The sequence below is a fragment of the Pristiophorus japonicus genome, chromosome 4 (assembly GCF_044704955.1).
Source record: "Pristiophorus japonicus isolate sPriJap1 chromosome 4, sPriJap1.hap1, whole genome shotgun sequence".
In the NCBI taxonomy this organism is placed as follows: Eukaryota; Metazoa; Chordata; class Chondrichthyes; family Pristiophoridae; genus Pristiophorus; species Pristiophorus japonicus.
Genome location: NC_091980.1, coordinates 13,285,396 through 13,301,321, shown reverse-complemented (window position 1 = coordinate 13,301,321; position 15,926 = coordinate 13,285,396). Strand labels below are relative to the sequence as shown.

Below are 15,926 nucleotides of genomic sequence, written 5' to 3'. Positions count from 1 at the left end.
TCTCATTACACAACACCCAGTCTAAGATGGCCTCCCCTTAGTTTGTTCCTCGACATATTGGTCTAAAAAACCATCCCTTATGTACTCCAGGAAATCCTCCTCCACCGTATTGCTTCCAGTTTGGTCAACCCAATCTATGTGCATATTAAAGTTACCCTTATAACTGCTGCACCTTTATTGCACGCACCCCTAATTTCATGTTTGATGCCCTCCCCAACATCACTACTACTGTTTGGAGGTCTGTACACAACTCCCACTAACGTTTTTTGCCCTTTGGTATTCTGCAGCTCTACCCATATAGATTCCACATCATCCAAGCTAATGTCCTTCCGAACTATTGCCTTAATTTGCTCCTTAACGAGCAATGCTACCCCACCTCCTTTTCCTTTTATTCTATCTTTCCTGAATGTTGAATACCCCTGGATGTTGAGTTCCCAGCCCTGATCATCCTGGAGCCACGTCTCCGTAATCCCAATCACATCATATTTGTTAACATCTATTTGCGCAGTTAATTCATCCACTTTATTGCGGATACTCCTTGCATTAAGACACAAAGCCTTCAGGCTTGTTTTTTTAACACCCTTTGTCCTTTTAAATTTTGCTGTACAGTGGCCCTTTTTGTTCTTTGCCTTGGGTTTCTCTGCCCTCCACTTTTCCTCATCTCCTTTCTGTCTTTTGCTTTTGCCTCCTTTTTGTTTCCCTCTGTCTCCCTGCATTGGTTCCCATCCCCCTGCCATATTAGTTTAAATCCTCCGCAACAGCACTAGCAAACACTCCCCCTAGGACATTGGTTCCGGTCCTGCCCAGGTGCAGACCGTCCGGTTTGTACTGGTCCCACCTCCCCGAGAACCGGTTCCAATGCCCCAGGAATTTGAATCCCTCCTGCTGCAGCACTGCTCAAGCCACGTATTCATCTGCGCTATCCTGCGATTCCTACTCTGACTATCACGTGGCACTGGTAGCAATCCCGAGATTACTACTTTTGAGGTCCTACTTTTTAATTTAGCTCCTAGCTCCTTAAATTCGTTTCGTAGGACCTCAGCACCTTTTTTTTACCTATGTCGTTGGTACCAATGTGCACCACGACAACTTTATTATATTAATTTACTACAGGATAAGTCTATCGCAGTAATTTGTTATTATATTTATGCATTTAATACACATGCTTTCAATTTTGAATATACTGGCCGATATTTTCATACTCATAATCAGAATCATATATGTAATGCATTGAACATTGTAAAGAGGAGTCATACAAAGTTGCCAGAAAAAGTAGCAAGCCTGAGGATTTGGAACAGTTTAGAATTCAGCAAAAAAGGACCAAGAGATTGATTATGAGTGGAAAACTAGAGTGTGCGAGTAATCTTGCAACGAACATAAAAATCAACTGCAAAAATTCCGACAAGTATATCACGTGAAAAAGAGTAGAGAAGACAAATGTACATCCTTTACAATCAGAAACAGGAGAATTTATAATGGGAGCAAGGAAATGGCAGAACAATTAAATAAATACTTCGGTTCTGGGTTCAATGAAGAGGACACAAATAACGTCCCAGAAATGCTCGAGAACCAAGGGTCTAGTGAGCAAGAGGACTTAAAGGAAATCATTATTAGTAAGAAAATAGTGCTGGAGAAATAAAGGGATTGAAAGCCAATAAATCTCCAGGACCTGATAATCTATCTACATCCTCGAGTACTAAAAGAGGTAGCCATGGAAATAGTGGTTGTCATCTTCCAAAATTCTAAACATTACGGAACCGTTCCTGCAGATTGGAGGGTGTCAAATGTAACCCCACTATTTAAAAAAAGGAGGGAGAGAGCAAACAGGGAACTACAGACCAGTTAGCCTAACATCAGTAGTAGGGAAATTGTTAGAGTTTATTATAAAGGATGTGATAACATGACACTTAGATAATATCAACGGGATTAAACAAAGTCAACATGGATTTATGAAAGGAAAATATTGTTTGAAAAACATACTGGAGTTTTTTGAGGATGTAACTGATAGAATAGATAAGGGAGAACCAGTGGGTGTATTGTATTTGGATTTTAAGGAGGCCTTTGATAAAGCCCCACATAAGAGGTTTGTGTTCAAAATTAAAGCACATAGGATTGGGGGTAATATACTGGCATGAATTGAAAATTGAAACAGGAAACAGAGAGTCGGAATAAACAGGTCTTTTCTGGGGTGGCAGGCAGTGACTAGTGGGGTACACAAGGATCAGAGCTTTGGCCCCAGCTATTCACAATATATATAAATGATTTGGATGAGGGAACCAAATGTAATATTTCCAAGTTTGCTGACGACAAAAACTAAATGGGATTGTGAGTTGTGAGGATGATGCAAAGACGCTGCAAGGCGATTTAGATAGGTTGAGTGAGTGGGCAAATACATGGCAGATGCAGTATAACTTGGATAAATGTGAAGTTATCCACTTTGGTAGGAAAAACATAAAGACAAAGTATTATTTAAATGGTGAAACTTGGAAAACGTCGATGAACAATGGTACCTGGATGTCCTTGTACACCAGTCATTGAAAACAAACACCCAGGTGCAGTAAGCAGTTCGGAAGGGAAATGATATGTTGGCCTTCATTGCAAGCGGATTTGAGTACAGGAGCAAGGATGTCTTCCTACAGTTATACAGGCCCTTGGTGAGGCCACACCTGGAGTATTGTGTGCAGTTTTGGTCTCCCTATCTAAGAAAGGATAGACTTGCCTCAGAGGGAAAGCAGCGAAGGTTCACCAGATTGATTCCTGGGATGGCAGGACTGTCGTATGAGGAGAGATTGGATCGACTAGGCCTGTATTCACTAGAGTTTAGAAGAATGAGGGGGGATCTCATTGGAATGTATACAATTCTGACGGAGGTGGACACTGGATGTGGGGAGGATGTTTCCCCTGTCTCCGAAGTCTAGAACAAGGGGTCACAGTCTCAGGATACGGAGTCGGAAATTTAAGATTGAGATGAGGAAAATATTCTTCACTCAGAGGGTGGTGAACCTGTGGAATTCTCTACCACAGAAGACTGTGGCGGCTAAGTCACTGACTATATTTAAGAAGGAGGTGGATTTCTAGACACAAAAGGCGTCAAGGGTTATAGGGAGAAAGTGGGAATATGGTGTTGAGATGGAGGATCAGCCATGATCATATTGAATGGTGGTGCAGGCTCGAAGGGCCAAATGGCCTACTGCTGCTCCGATTTTCTATGTTTCTATGTTTCCATGTTTCTGTGAACAAACATAGGCCCATTTGGATCAGTTTGCTACAGGCCCATCAGGCCCTTAATGCGGCCCTGACCATGACATCTACAAAGTAACCAACTGGCTTACATTACCTGGCTGGAACTCGCATATTATTGGCAAGGAAATTATTCTGTATTTGCATGGTGACATGTTTGCACAGAGTTCTTCGCAAGATAGTTACAATATTAATGTTTGGAGAGTGTGGCACAATGTCAACACTTCCTATACATTTAAATAATCTCCATTTGGTTTAGAAAGTGCCAGAAAGTGGGTTACAACACACTTTTTAAATCCGGGTAGACAATGACTTGAGTTGCATATAATCAAAAAGAAATGTAAACATATCCTAGGTGAAAACTGTATAGCAATGTGACAAGCATGTCGACTAGAAATATAAATAGTGCAGAGAACTGAGAATATTGTCTTTATGATGTTATTTTCATCCTATTTATTTGAATGCGCTGGCATTTCCTAAATATATCTGTCACCTAAGACGTCTTTCCATTTTAGAAGCGTCTCACCTCATTGCTTACCGTGTTGCTGTAATTTTCAGAATTCATAATTTCTTTACCGATAGATTCGTTCCGGACATAGTTCTTGCCTATACTTGAACTGCAGGTGTTGGGGGTCATGAAGTCTCTCTTTGTTGACTGCAATGTTGAACATGACTCGTAGCGGAAACTCTGAGATAGTGGATCGCCCCCGAATACCTCAACATAGTTCGGTGGTATCTGAAGATTTCTACTGGCGTTTTGAATTCCATTCAGCGAATTTCGTGTTTGAAAGCAGCAACAACTACCCAGCGACCAGTGCTGAGCTCCCAGACCATTCCTGCTTTTATGAACCTTAACAGCCAGGATAAGCAATATCACTAGAAAAATGATAGAAATAACCGCTAAGGCGACGACCAAGGAAAGGCTCATATCAGGTTTGATTCCTGGGTGTTCACTTAAACCACTCACGTTAGAAGACATTTCAGTATCGCGTCCCACCACAGATAAGATGATTGTGACAGTGGCAGAAAGGGATGGTGTTCCATTGTCTCTTACCATAATCACCAATCTTTGCTTAGCGGCATCTTTATTCGTAATATGACGGATAGTCCAAATGCCTCCGGTTTCGGGTGAAATAGTAAAAAGGTTATGATGGGTGGCCTGAAAAATCTGATAAGAAAGCCGAGCATTCTGACCGGCGTCAGCATCAGTCGCCGATACCTTTGCAACCATGTAGCCTGGTTCTGCAAGCCTGGAGATTGTCTCTGTTGCTGTCGACCCATACTCGGGTAATGGGCGCACGATCACTGGAACATTGTCATTCTGATCAAGGATAAAAACATCCACTGAAACGTTACTGGCGAGTGGTGGGACTCCAGAATCCTGGACCTGAACTTGGATCTGAAAGTTTTTCAATTGCTCATAGTCAAAAGGTCTCTGAGCAAATATGACACCACTCTGTGCCTTAATAGCGACATAACTGGCTACCGAGGCGCCCTGAACTTGTGTCTCCAGGAGAGAATAGTTCAGTCGAGCGTTCTGTCCTACATCTGGATCAAAAGCCGTCATGGAGAATATAGAAACCCCAATCACGTTATTCTCCCTCACGTTTGCTGTGTATAAATGTTGCGTAAACCTTGGTGCGTTGTCATTGATATCCGATACATCTACCCGAATGGTTTTCTTGGATGTGAGAGAAGGGTTTCCTGCATCCCGACATGTTATAATAACGTCATACCTGGAGGTATGTTCGCGGTCCAGTCGATCCTGAATCATCAGTCTGTAATAGTGCTTCAACGATGAATCTAGTTTAAAGGGCAGTGTATTTGAAATTTGACATTGTACCTGTCCGTTTAGTCCCGAATCTTTGTCTGCTACACTGACCAGAGCAACTACAGTCCCAAGCGGAGCGTCTTCAAAAACCGTACTTGAAAAAGACGTCAAAGTCACCTCAGGTGAGTTATCATTTACGTCAATAATGTTTACCAACACGTCACAATGCTCAGACATTGCGTCAGAATTCTTGTCCATTGCTTTTATGTTAATCTCAAAGATATTGCTGTCTTCATAGTCCAAATTCCCTTTCACTCTGACATCACCAGTTTTTGAATTAACATCAAACAGCTGACGTACTTTAGCTGAACTATGGCTGCTGAGCGAGTACATTATCTCTCCATTGGAGCCCTCGTCCAAGTCAGTGGCGTTTAATGTGATTACCAGTGTTCCAGTGGGTGCGGTTTCCAACAGGCTGACCCTGTAAACCGACTGGGGGAACACAGGCGAGTTGTCGTTAACATCCTTTACGATGATTGTAACCTGAGCAGTCCCCGATCTTACAGGGACCCCGCCGTCCTTGGCAATTAGCGTCAGCCTGTGGGTGGATTCCGTTTCTCTATCCAAGGACCTCTGCAACACCAACACTGGTAACTTCCCCACCGCGCTGCGCATTTGCACATCCAGTATAAAATAATCGTTCGGGTGGAGCTGGTAGGTTTGTACTGAGTTGGTTCCAATGTCCGGATCGTGCGCGGACTCGAGAGGGAAGCGCGCTCCCGCCGCAGCGAGCTCCGAAATTTGAAGGCGGAACTCGTCCTTTGGAAAACTGGGAGCATTGTCATTTACATCCAGAACCTCTACTTCAACCTGGTACAGAGTGAGGGGATTTTCAACCACAGCATCCAAGGTTAACACACAAGTGAGGCTCGGCCCGCAAAGATATTCTCTGTCAATTTTTCCCTTGATAAACAAAATTCCATTGTCTAAATTTACGTCCACATACTGTTTGCTGGCCCCGGGCACAATCCGCAAACTACCAGCCGAGAGCTGCATCATATCCAAGCCTAAATCGGCGGCGAGATTCCCAACAAAGGCTCCCAGTTGCAGTTCTTCAGGAATCGAATAACGAATCTGCCCAGAAACCAAATTCCACGAGAATACACAAAACAATACTTGATATTTCAGCAGCCAATATATGTTAAAACTCATTTCCAGCGTAGAACATCCCAATTTGCTCAGTGCGAGATCGCTTTATTCATTATCTTTGTAATAGTTATCTGGAGATATCTTTTTAAAAATCGGTTAGCTACGATGTACAAAATACCTGCACGTTTTGAAACTCGCACGGTTTATTTCATTTAAATCTTCGCATTTTGTCTAAAATTGCCACTAGATTCTTGCACAAAACCTACCGAGCTGCTCGTAATCCAAAGTTACACTGCGTCTGATGTTGCCTGATGGTGGCTGGGTAGTGAAGGGGGCAGGCCGGATCACCAGTCGCATTTGAGCTTCTGATTGGTAAGCAGAGGCACATTGAAATTCAACAAATCAGAATACCGTTTAGTTCTTAAAGCTGGACGGTCTGAAACCAGCGCAGATATTTATATTTATTGTTGCACAATTAAAAATTGAATCAAGCTTTTTTTTCAGTCTGTCCGTTTCTGTCTGTTGCGAAAAGTTAGCTCTGGAACTGAATTACAAGGAATATCTTAAAGGTTAAATAGAAGGAATCCGTATGAAAAAAATAAATACATAAGAACGAAAGGAGCCATCATAACTCATCGGCCCCATCAATACTGTTCGAGTTATAATTCATATATGATTGTTCCACCATCGTCTTCCAACACAAACTTATGAAGGATACTTATGAAGGAATAATTAATTATTTCCGCATCCTCCCATAAAGATCAATCATCACTTACGATTTCTAGAATCCCAACACTTTCTTCGAAACAGAAGTCCAGCTAGATCGACTGGGGGTATGGTAGCATAGTGGCATGTTACTGGATTAGTAATCCAGATGTCTGGACTACTGATCTAAAGCTATACGTTCAAATCCCACTATGATAGTTAGGATATGTAAATGCAGCTTATGAATCTGAAAAAGCTAATATGAGTAATGGCGACTGTTAAACTATTGGATAGTTGTAAAACCCAACTGTTTCACTAATGTTCTTTAGGGAAGGAAATCTGCTGCCCTTACCCAATCTGACTTATATATGACTCCAGACCCACAGCAATACCCTCTGAAATGGCCTAACCAGCCACTCTGTTGCATAGATGGGAGCTGTAGTGTAGTGCTTATTTTACTAGACTGTTAATCCAGAGGCCTGTGCTAATAATTCAAAGAACCTACATTCAAATCATAGAAGTTTTATGATTCTCTGATTACATGAATGAAAAAAAAATGCAAGGCTATAGGCAAAGGGCGGAGATTGGGACTAGCTGAAGTGCTCTTGCAGAGAGCAGGCAGGGACTCGATGGGCCGAATGACCTCCTACTCTCCTGCAACCATTCTATTTTATGATTGTAAGTTTTATGAAAGTGTTAATAAACTCAATTCTGTGTGCCACACAACCACTACACAGAGAAAAGGGTGTTCTCTTATCTCCAACGTTGCTTGGACTTTGATATTATTTGGATAACACCCAGATTCGCACACTCAGCTCGAAATTAAGTAATTTTAATATATTCCATTTTATAAATAGCTTTCCTTATTTTAAAACGTTGCCTGTGTAAACTATGCTCCACTCTTTTCTAAAGTGCAAATTGCAGTTTTCTAACCTGTTGATCACAATTAATGCCAAACGCCTAAAATCACCCTAGTCACCCTTTGAAAACTTTCTAATGCAGGTGTGCTTTTTTAACCAAAACTACTGGCCATACTCCAGAATTGGCCTTACAATTATTTGTAGAATTTCAGCATAAATTGTCATGACTTGAAAATCAATACTTTTTCAGCTGCTTCTCCATTCTAAATTTAGCAAAATACATACTATTTCACTTGAACTAGATGCATTCAGGGTATAATTTACGATCACTACTATGTCTCTTTTTAACATCTACAGTCTATGCCAGTAGAGATGTTGTCTTATTTTACACATGCTTGCCGATACCTGATCACATATATATATATATATATATGAGCTTACATTCATCGACATAAAAATTCATATTTCATACCTAAAAGTAACTTTTATCATTGGTAAATGTAATTCACTAAATAATCTTTATCCTCACTACCTGCAGACACACACCTTTGTTTCACTGGGAAACTATAATAACACGATTGCACCATGACCATAAGATTTACAAACATTGTTAAATATAGAAATCCAAGAAAGGATTCTGGAAGTATCTGCCAGGAAATAGTAACCACGACCTCTGTCTTCTGGCAGGAAGCCAATTCTCATTCCATCCATATAATGTCCCATCTCTTCCATGAATTTTAAACTCCTCCACTGGAATGTGCAGATACGATAGGGCAGTAATAGTAGGAGATTTAAACTATCCTAATATTAACTGGGAAAAAATTAGTGTGAAGTGTATAGAGGGTGCGGAATTCCTAAAATGCATTCAAGAGGATTTTTTTAGCCAGCATGTAGCAAGCCCAACACGGCAGGGGGCGGTTCTAGGTTTAGTTTTAAGGAATTAACCTGGGCAGGTGGAAGGGGTATCAGTGGGAGAGCATTTAAGTGCTAATGACCATAATTCAGTGAAATTTAAGTTAGGTATGGAAAAGGACATGGATAGACCAGGAATATAAGTTCTAAATTGGGGAAAAGCCAACCTTGCTAAGCTGAGAGGTGACTTGGCCATAGTGGGCTGGAAACAGCTACTTTAAGGTAAATCAGTGTCAGAGCAGTGGGAGGCATTCGATGAAGAGATCCATAGTGTTCAGGACAAATATGCGTCCTTAAAGAAAAAGGGTGGGACTGACAAATCTAGGACTCCCTGGCTGTCGAGGGACATACAGGATAAGATATAGAAAAAAAGGGAGGTTTGTGACAGATACCGAAGGCTATATACTGCCAAATCTCTAGAGGTGTGTAGAAAGTCCAGGGGTGAAATTAAAAAGGATATTAGGAAAGCAAAGAGAGAGAGCATGAAAAATGTTTGGCAATTAAAATCTAGGAAAACCAAAGATGTCTATAAATATATTAAGATCAAGAGGATAACTAAAATAACGACAGGGCCAATTAGAGACCATAAGCGTAATCTGTATGTGGATGTGGGTATGGATTTTAATGAATATTTTGCATCTATTTTCACAAAAGAGAGGGGCGATGCACACACTACTATCGTGGAGGAGAAGTGTGAAATATTAGATGAAATAAACATAGTGAGAGAGGAGGTATTAAGGGATTTCGCAGCTTTGAAAGTGCATACGTCCCCAGGCCCGGATGAAGTATATCCCAGGCTGTTAAGCGAAGCAAAAGATGAAATAGCAGAGGCTTTGACGATCATTTTCCAATCCTGTCTGTCTTCAGGTGTGGTGCCAGAGGACTGGAGGACTGCTAATGTGGTACCTTTGTATAAGAAGGAAGAAAGGGATCGACGGAGTAGTTACAGACCAGTCAGCTTAAATTCAGTGGTGGGAAATTTATTTGAAAAAATCCTGAAGGACAGGATAAATCTTCACTTCAAAAGACACGGATTAATCAAGGACAGTCTGCACTTGTTATGGAAGGTCGTGTCTGACTAACTTGATTGAATGTTTCGAGGAAATAACCAGGATAATCGATATAGGCAAAGTGTATGTTGCAGTGTATATGGATTCCAGCTAAGCTTTCGATAAGGTTCCACATGGCAGACTGATCCCGAAAGTAAAAGCTCATGGGATCCATGGCAAAATGGCAAGTTGAATGCAAAATTGGCTCAGAGGCAGGAAGCAAATGTTATGGTTGATGGGTGTTTTTGTGAATGGAAGGAGATTTCCAGTGGGTTGTGCAGGGCTCAGTATTGGTCCCTTGCTTTTTATGATACACATCAATGATCTAGACTTGAATATAGGAGGTATGATATGAAAGTTTGCAAATGATACTGAAATAAGGTGTTAGCTTGATAATGAAGAAGAAAGTTGCGGGCTGCAGGAAGATATCAATGCATTGGTAAGGTGGACAGAACTGTGGCAAATGGAATTTAATCCAGAGAAGTGTGAGGTAATGCATTTGGGGAGGGCTAACAAGGAAAGGGAATATACATTAAATGATAGGACACTGAGAAGTATAGAGGAACAAAGGAAACTTGGAGTGCATGTCCACAGATCCCTGAAAGTAACAGGCTAGGTAGATAAGGTGGTTAAGAAGGCATACGGAATGCTAGCCTTTATTAGCCGAGGCATAGAATACAAGAGCATGGGGGTTACGCTTTACTGAATGAAACACTGGTTAGGACAAAGCTGGAGTACAGTGTGCAGTTCTGGTCACCGCATTACAAGAAGGATGTGATTGCTTTGGAGAGAGTACGGGGAGATTTACGAGGATGTTGCGGGGAGTGTAGATTCTAAGCTATGAGGACAGATTGCATAGGCTGGATTTATTTCCATAGGAACAGAGGAGGCTGAGGGAAGACCTTATTGAGGATTAGACATAGGGGCCTAGACCTAGTGTACAGAAAGGGCCTATTTCGCTTAGCAGAAGGGTCAATAAACAGGGGCCATAAATTTAAAGTGATTGGTAGAAGGTTTAGAGGGTATTTGAGGGTAAATCCTTTGACGCAAAGGGTTTAGGGTGTCTGGAACTCACTGCCTGAAAGTGTGGTAGAGGTAGAAAACCTCACCACGTTTAAAACGTGCTTGGATGTGCACCTGAAGTGCCATAACCTCCAGGTTTACGGACCGAGAGCTGGAAAGTAGGATTAGGCTGGATAGCCTCTTATTGTCCGGCATGTAAACGATGGGCCAAAATTGCCTCCTTCTGTGCTGTAAACTGCTATGATTCTATGATTCTAGCAGTGTCATTTTTAGACTATTGACATTTGTCCATTGAAAAACACATCTATTGATTTAATCTCGTCAAGTTGCCGCTCAAGGAATTCGATTATAATGGTAAGGTGCACCCTTTCATTTCTAAAACCTTCTTAGCATACCCGTGCTCGTTAGCTGTCATTTGGAGCATCTTGCATACGGTTGTCAATTGTTTTCTTACTTTCGACTTTAGGTGAACAGTTGAGTTATTACCAGTATAGTGCTTTACTACTATTTCAATATTGAAATTGCATTCGTTTTCCTTAGGTCCCTGGGTGCTGTATTTGTAGAACTCGGAAATGTATTAATAGGTCTCAATGAATATTGTGGTGTTTCAGCTAAATCTACAAACTAATCTTCCAATTGCTCACTTTGATTGCAGCTGTGCAAACTTTGGATGGTAGTTCCAACGTATGCTGATTGAAAGTAAAATCCAAGTGAAAAGGTAGGCACTTTGCTTTGGAACACTGCATTTTTTGTTCTCGCGCATGGGTTTCAATTCGACACTGACTAATTGGATGAAATTGTCTTCTCTCTTTTTGCTGTCAATGGCCAGATATTACAGGTTCCAAACTCTTACCATCTTTTAGAGTGCAGTGGGATGGATGTGAGGGAGTGACTGCAGTTGGACCGTGGTCTCACCTGCAGTCGCTCCATGAACAGGGAGATATTTGTCAACGTCATTACGCATCTGGGTAGGATGCAATTCACTAGTATCTAAATATTAATTCGAAGAGATCTGACATATCCACCGATTCACTGTGGACACCAAAAACATTCAAAAAGTAATAATTAAATATGGAATTGATATAAAGTCAGTTTTTCTGCAATTTGTGTGAAGCCCAATAATATAAGGCGATCTGATCAATTTAATATGACCTCAAACTTAGAAAACTACTGATATTAATTAGTTGGAACAAACATGCTGACACCATGACAACCACAGAGCAACCAACCAATTTACTGTACCTGGCTAGAACTAGTTTTTTCCTCCCAAGTAAAGTTCTTATACAGTTACAATTGTGCTCAGAGTTCCTCACAAGATAGCTAAATTTAAACGTTTAGAGAGTGTGAGAAAATGTCAATACGTCCTATACATTTAAGTAAATTCCGATTGATTTAGTTTGTGCCGAAAGTATCATGTGGCTCTAAGGATACTTTTAAACCCAGTTCGACAATGCACTATTTTTGAATGGTTACAGCCCAGATGAAGGCCATTCGGCCTATCAAGCCTGTGCCGGCTCTCTGCAAGAGCTCCTCAGTGAGTACGTCCCCCGTCCTTTCCCCGTAAACCTGTAATTTGGGGTTACATATAATCAAAAATGAATTTAAACAGGTCATAGGACATAACAGTATATAGCGATGTGATGGACATGTTGCTTACAAATAGAAATAGTGCAGCGAACTGAGATTTCTCTAAGATATTACTTGCATCCTATTCATTTGAATGAGCTGGCTTTTCCAAAATATATCTGTAACCCAAATAAAATCCGTGAGGAAATTGTTCCAATTTTACAAAAACCTCACCTCATTGCTTACTGTCTTGCTGCAATTTAGAGAATTCATAATTCCTGGATTTTCTTTCCTGTTAGATTCACTCCGGACATAGTTCTTGCCTGAAGATGACCTGCAGGTGTTGGGGATCATGAAGTCCCTCTTTGTTGACTGCAATGTTGAACATGACTCGTAGCGGAAACTCTGAGAAAGTGGATCACCACCGAATACCTCAACATAGTTCGGTGGTATCTGAAGATTTCTACCGGCCTTTTGAATTCCATTCAGAGAATTGGTTGTTTGAAAGCAGCAACAAACACCCAAGGAATAGTGCTGACCTCCCATATTATTTCTGCTTTTATGAACCTTAACTGACAGGATAATCAAAATCACTAGGAAAATGATAGAAATTACACCTAAGGCAATGACCAAGGAAAGACTCATATCAGAATTAAATCCAGGGTCTTCAGTTAAACCACTCACGTTAGAAAACCTTTCAGAGTCGCTTCCCACAACAGATAAGATGATAGTCACTGTGGCAGAAAGGGATGGTGTCCCATTGTCTCTTACCACAACCGCCAATCTTTGCTTAGAGGCATCTTTATTCACAATACGACGGATAGTCCAAATTTCTCCAGTGTCTGGTGAAATAGTAAAAAGGTTATGATGGGTAGCTTGAAAAATCTGATAAATAAGACGTGCATTCTGACCGGCGTCAGCATCAGTAGCCGATACCTTGGCAACCATGTAGCCTGGTTCGGCTAGCCTGGACATTGTTTCTGTTACTGTCGACCCATACTCGGAAAATGGGCGAACGATCACTGGAACATTGTCATTCTGATCAAGGATAATAATATCCACTGAAACGTTACTGGCGAGTGGTGGCACTCCAGAGTCCTGGACCTGAACTTGGATCTGAAAGTTTTTCAATTGCTCATAGTCAAAAGGTCTCTGAGCAAATATGACACCACTCTTTGGGTTTATAACAACATAACTGGCTACTGTGTCGCCCTCAACTTGTGTCTCTATGAGAGAATAGTTCAGTCGAGCGTTCTGACCTACATCTGGATCAAATGCCGTCAGCGAGAATATAGAAGTCCCAATAACGTTGTTCTCAATCACGTTTGCTGTGTAAAGAGGCTGCGCAAACCTTGGTGCATTGTCATTTATATCCGAGACCTCTACCCGAATGGTTTTCTTGGAAGTGAGAGAAGGGGTTCCTACATCCTGGCATGTTATCGTAACATCATACTTGGAGATAGTTTCACGATCCAGTCGATGCTGAATCAGCAGTCTGTAATAGTTCTTCGAAGATGAATCTAGTTTAAAGGGAAATTTATCTGAGATTTGACATTGTATCTGTCCATTTAGTCCCGAATCTTTATCTGCTGCACTGAACAGAGCCACTACAGTCCCAAGCGGAGCGTCTTCGGAAACGGTATTTGCGAAAGACCTCAACATCACCTCAGGTGCATTATCATTCACATCAATAATGTTCACCAACACTTCACAATGCTGGGGTATTGCGCCAGATCCCTTGTCGATTGCTTGTATATTAATCTCAAAGACACTGCTTTCTTCATAGTCCAAATTCCGTTTCACTCTGATTTCACCAGTTTTGGAATCCACACCAAATATTTCACGGACTTTAGCGGAGGTATGGCTACTGAGCGAATATATTATCTCGCCATTGGGACCATCATCCAAATCAGTGGCGTTTAATGTGATTACCAGGGTTCCTTTAGGTGCGGTTTCCAACAGGCTGACCCTGTAAACCGGCTGGGGGAAAACAGGCGCGTTGTCGTTTTCATCCTTTACTTTGATTGTAACTTGAGCAGTCCCCGATCTTACAGGGACCCCGCCGTCCTTTGCTGTTAGCGTTAGGCTGTGGGTGGATTCCGTTTCTCTATCCAAGGACCTCTGCAACACCAATACTGGTAACTTTCCCTCCGCACTGCGCATTTGCACATCCAGAATAAAATAATCGTTTGGGTGGAGCCTGTAGATTTGTACTGAGTTGGTTCCAATGTCCGGATCGTGCGCGGACTCGAGGGGGAAGCGCGCTCCCGGCGCAGCAAGCTCCGAGATTTCAAGACGGGAATTGCTCTTTGGAAAACTGGGAGTATTGTCATTTACATCGAGTATCTCCACTTCAACCTGGTACAGATTGAGGGGATTTTCAAGCACAGCATCCAAGGTTAACACGCAAGTGAGGCTTGGCCCGCAGAGATTTTCTCTGTCAATTTTTTCCTTAACAAACAAAATGCCATTATCTAAATTTACGTCCACATACTGTTTCCTGGAGCCGGGCACAATCCGCACCCTGCGAGCCGGGAGCTGCTTTACATCTAAACCCAAATCGGCGGCGAGATTCCCAACAAAGGCGCCCAGTTGCAGTTCTTCAGGAATCGAATAACGAATCTGCCCAGAAACCAGATTCCACGTGGAGAACACACAGAACAATAGTTGGCATTTCAGCAAACAATATATTTTAAATCTCATTTCCAGCGTAAAACATCCGAATTTTTTCAGTACGAGATCGTTTCATTCATTAACCTGGAGCAGTTATTTGGATGAATTTTTTTTAAAACTTGAAGAACTACGATGTATAAAATACCCGCACGTTTTGCGAATCGGTCTCATTATTTCATTGAAATTTTCTCATTTTGTCTAAAATTGCCACTAGATTCGTGAACAAAACCTACGGAGCTGCTCGCTATCCAATGTTACACTGCGTCTGATCTTGCGTGATGTTGGCTGGGTCGTGAAGGAGGAAGGACGGATTACCAATTACATCTCTGCTTCTGATTGGTGGAAACAGACACATTGAAATTCAACTAATTGGAATACGATTCACTTCTTAAAGCTGGACGGTCTGAAATCAGCGCGGATATTTATATTTATTGTTGCACAATTAAAAATCGAATCATGCTTTGTTTCTGCCTGTATGTTTCTGCCTTTTGCAACAAGTTAGATCTAGAAGTGACTTACAAGGAATATCTAAACGATCAGTTCGGAGGAATATGTATAAAATAAATAAAAACAGAAGAATGGAAGGTGCCTGCTGAACGAATTGGGCGCATCAGTACAATTCCATTTATAATCTGTGTATGATTATTCCTTCATGGATTTCCAACCCCAACCAGCTACTAATTCCTCCTTAAGGAAGACTAAATTATTTCCGCAACCTCCCATAAAGATCAGTCGGCACTATTAAGATTTCTGTAATCCTTCATCTCTCTTTGAAAGAGAAATCCAGCTAGCCGTCTTATTAAGGTGTTATTTGACCTATAATGAACTCAATTTTCTGCGCCACACAAGCGCTAACCTGTGAAAAAGTTTTTTTGTGATCATTAACGTTGCTTGGTGATTGAGAATATTATGCCTAACTCCCGTACTATTACACTCAGATCCAATTACTTAGTTTGTTATCTTCAACTTTATCTTTAG

General features: G+C 41.4%; 2 protein-coding genes across 2 annotated transcripts in view; both read right to left on the bottom strand.

Annotated features, from left to right (window-relative positions):
• The window catches only part of LOC139262843 (protocadherin-10-like), a 43,003-nt gene that overhangs the window by 9,345 nt on the left and 17,732 nt on the right, over nucleotides 1–15,926 (bottom strand). The gene's annotated exons all lie outside the window — the stretch shown is intronic.
• On the bottom strand, nucleotides 3,752–6,223 carry LOC139261921 (protocadherin gamma-C5-like). The gene has a single exon (XM_070877098.1). It carries the CDS (start codon nucleotides 6,221–6,223, stop codon nucleotides 3,752–3,754), a length of 2,472 nt encoding a protein of 823 aa, XP_070733199.1.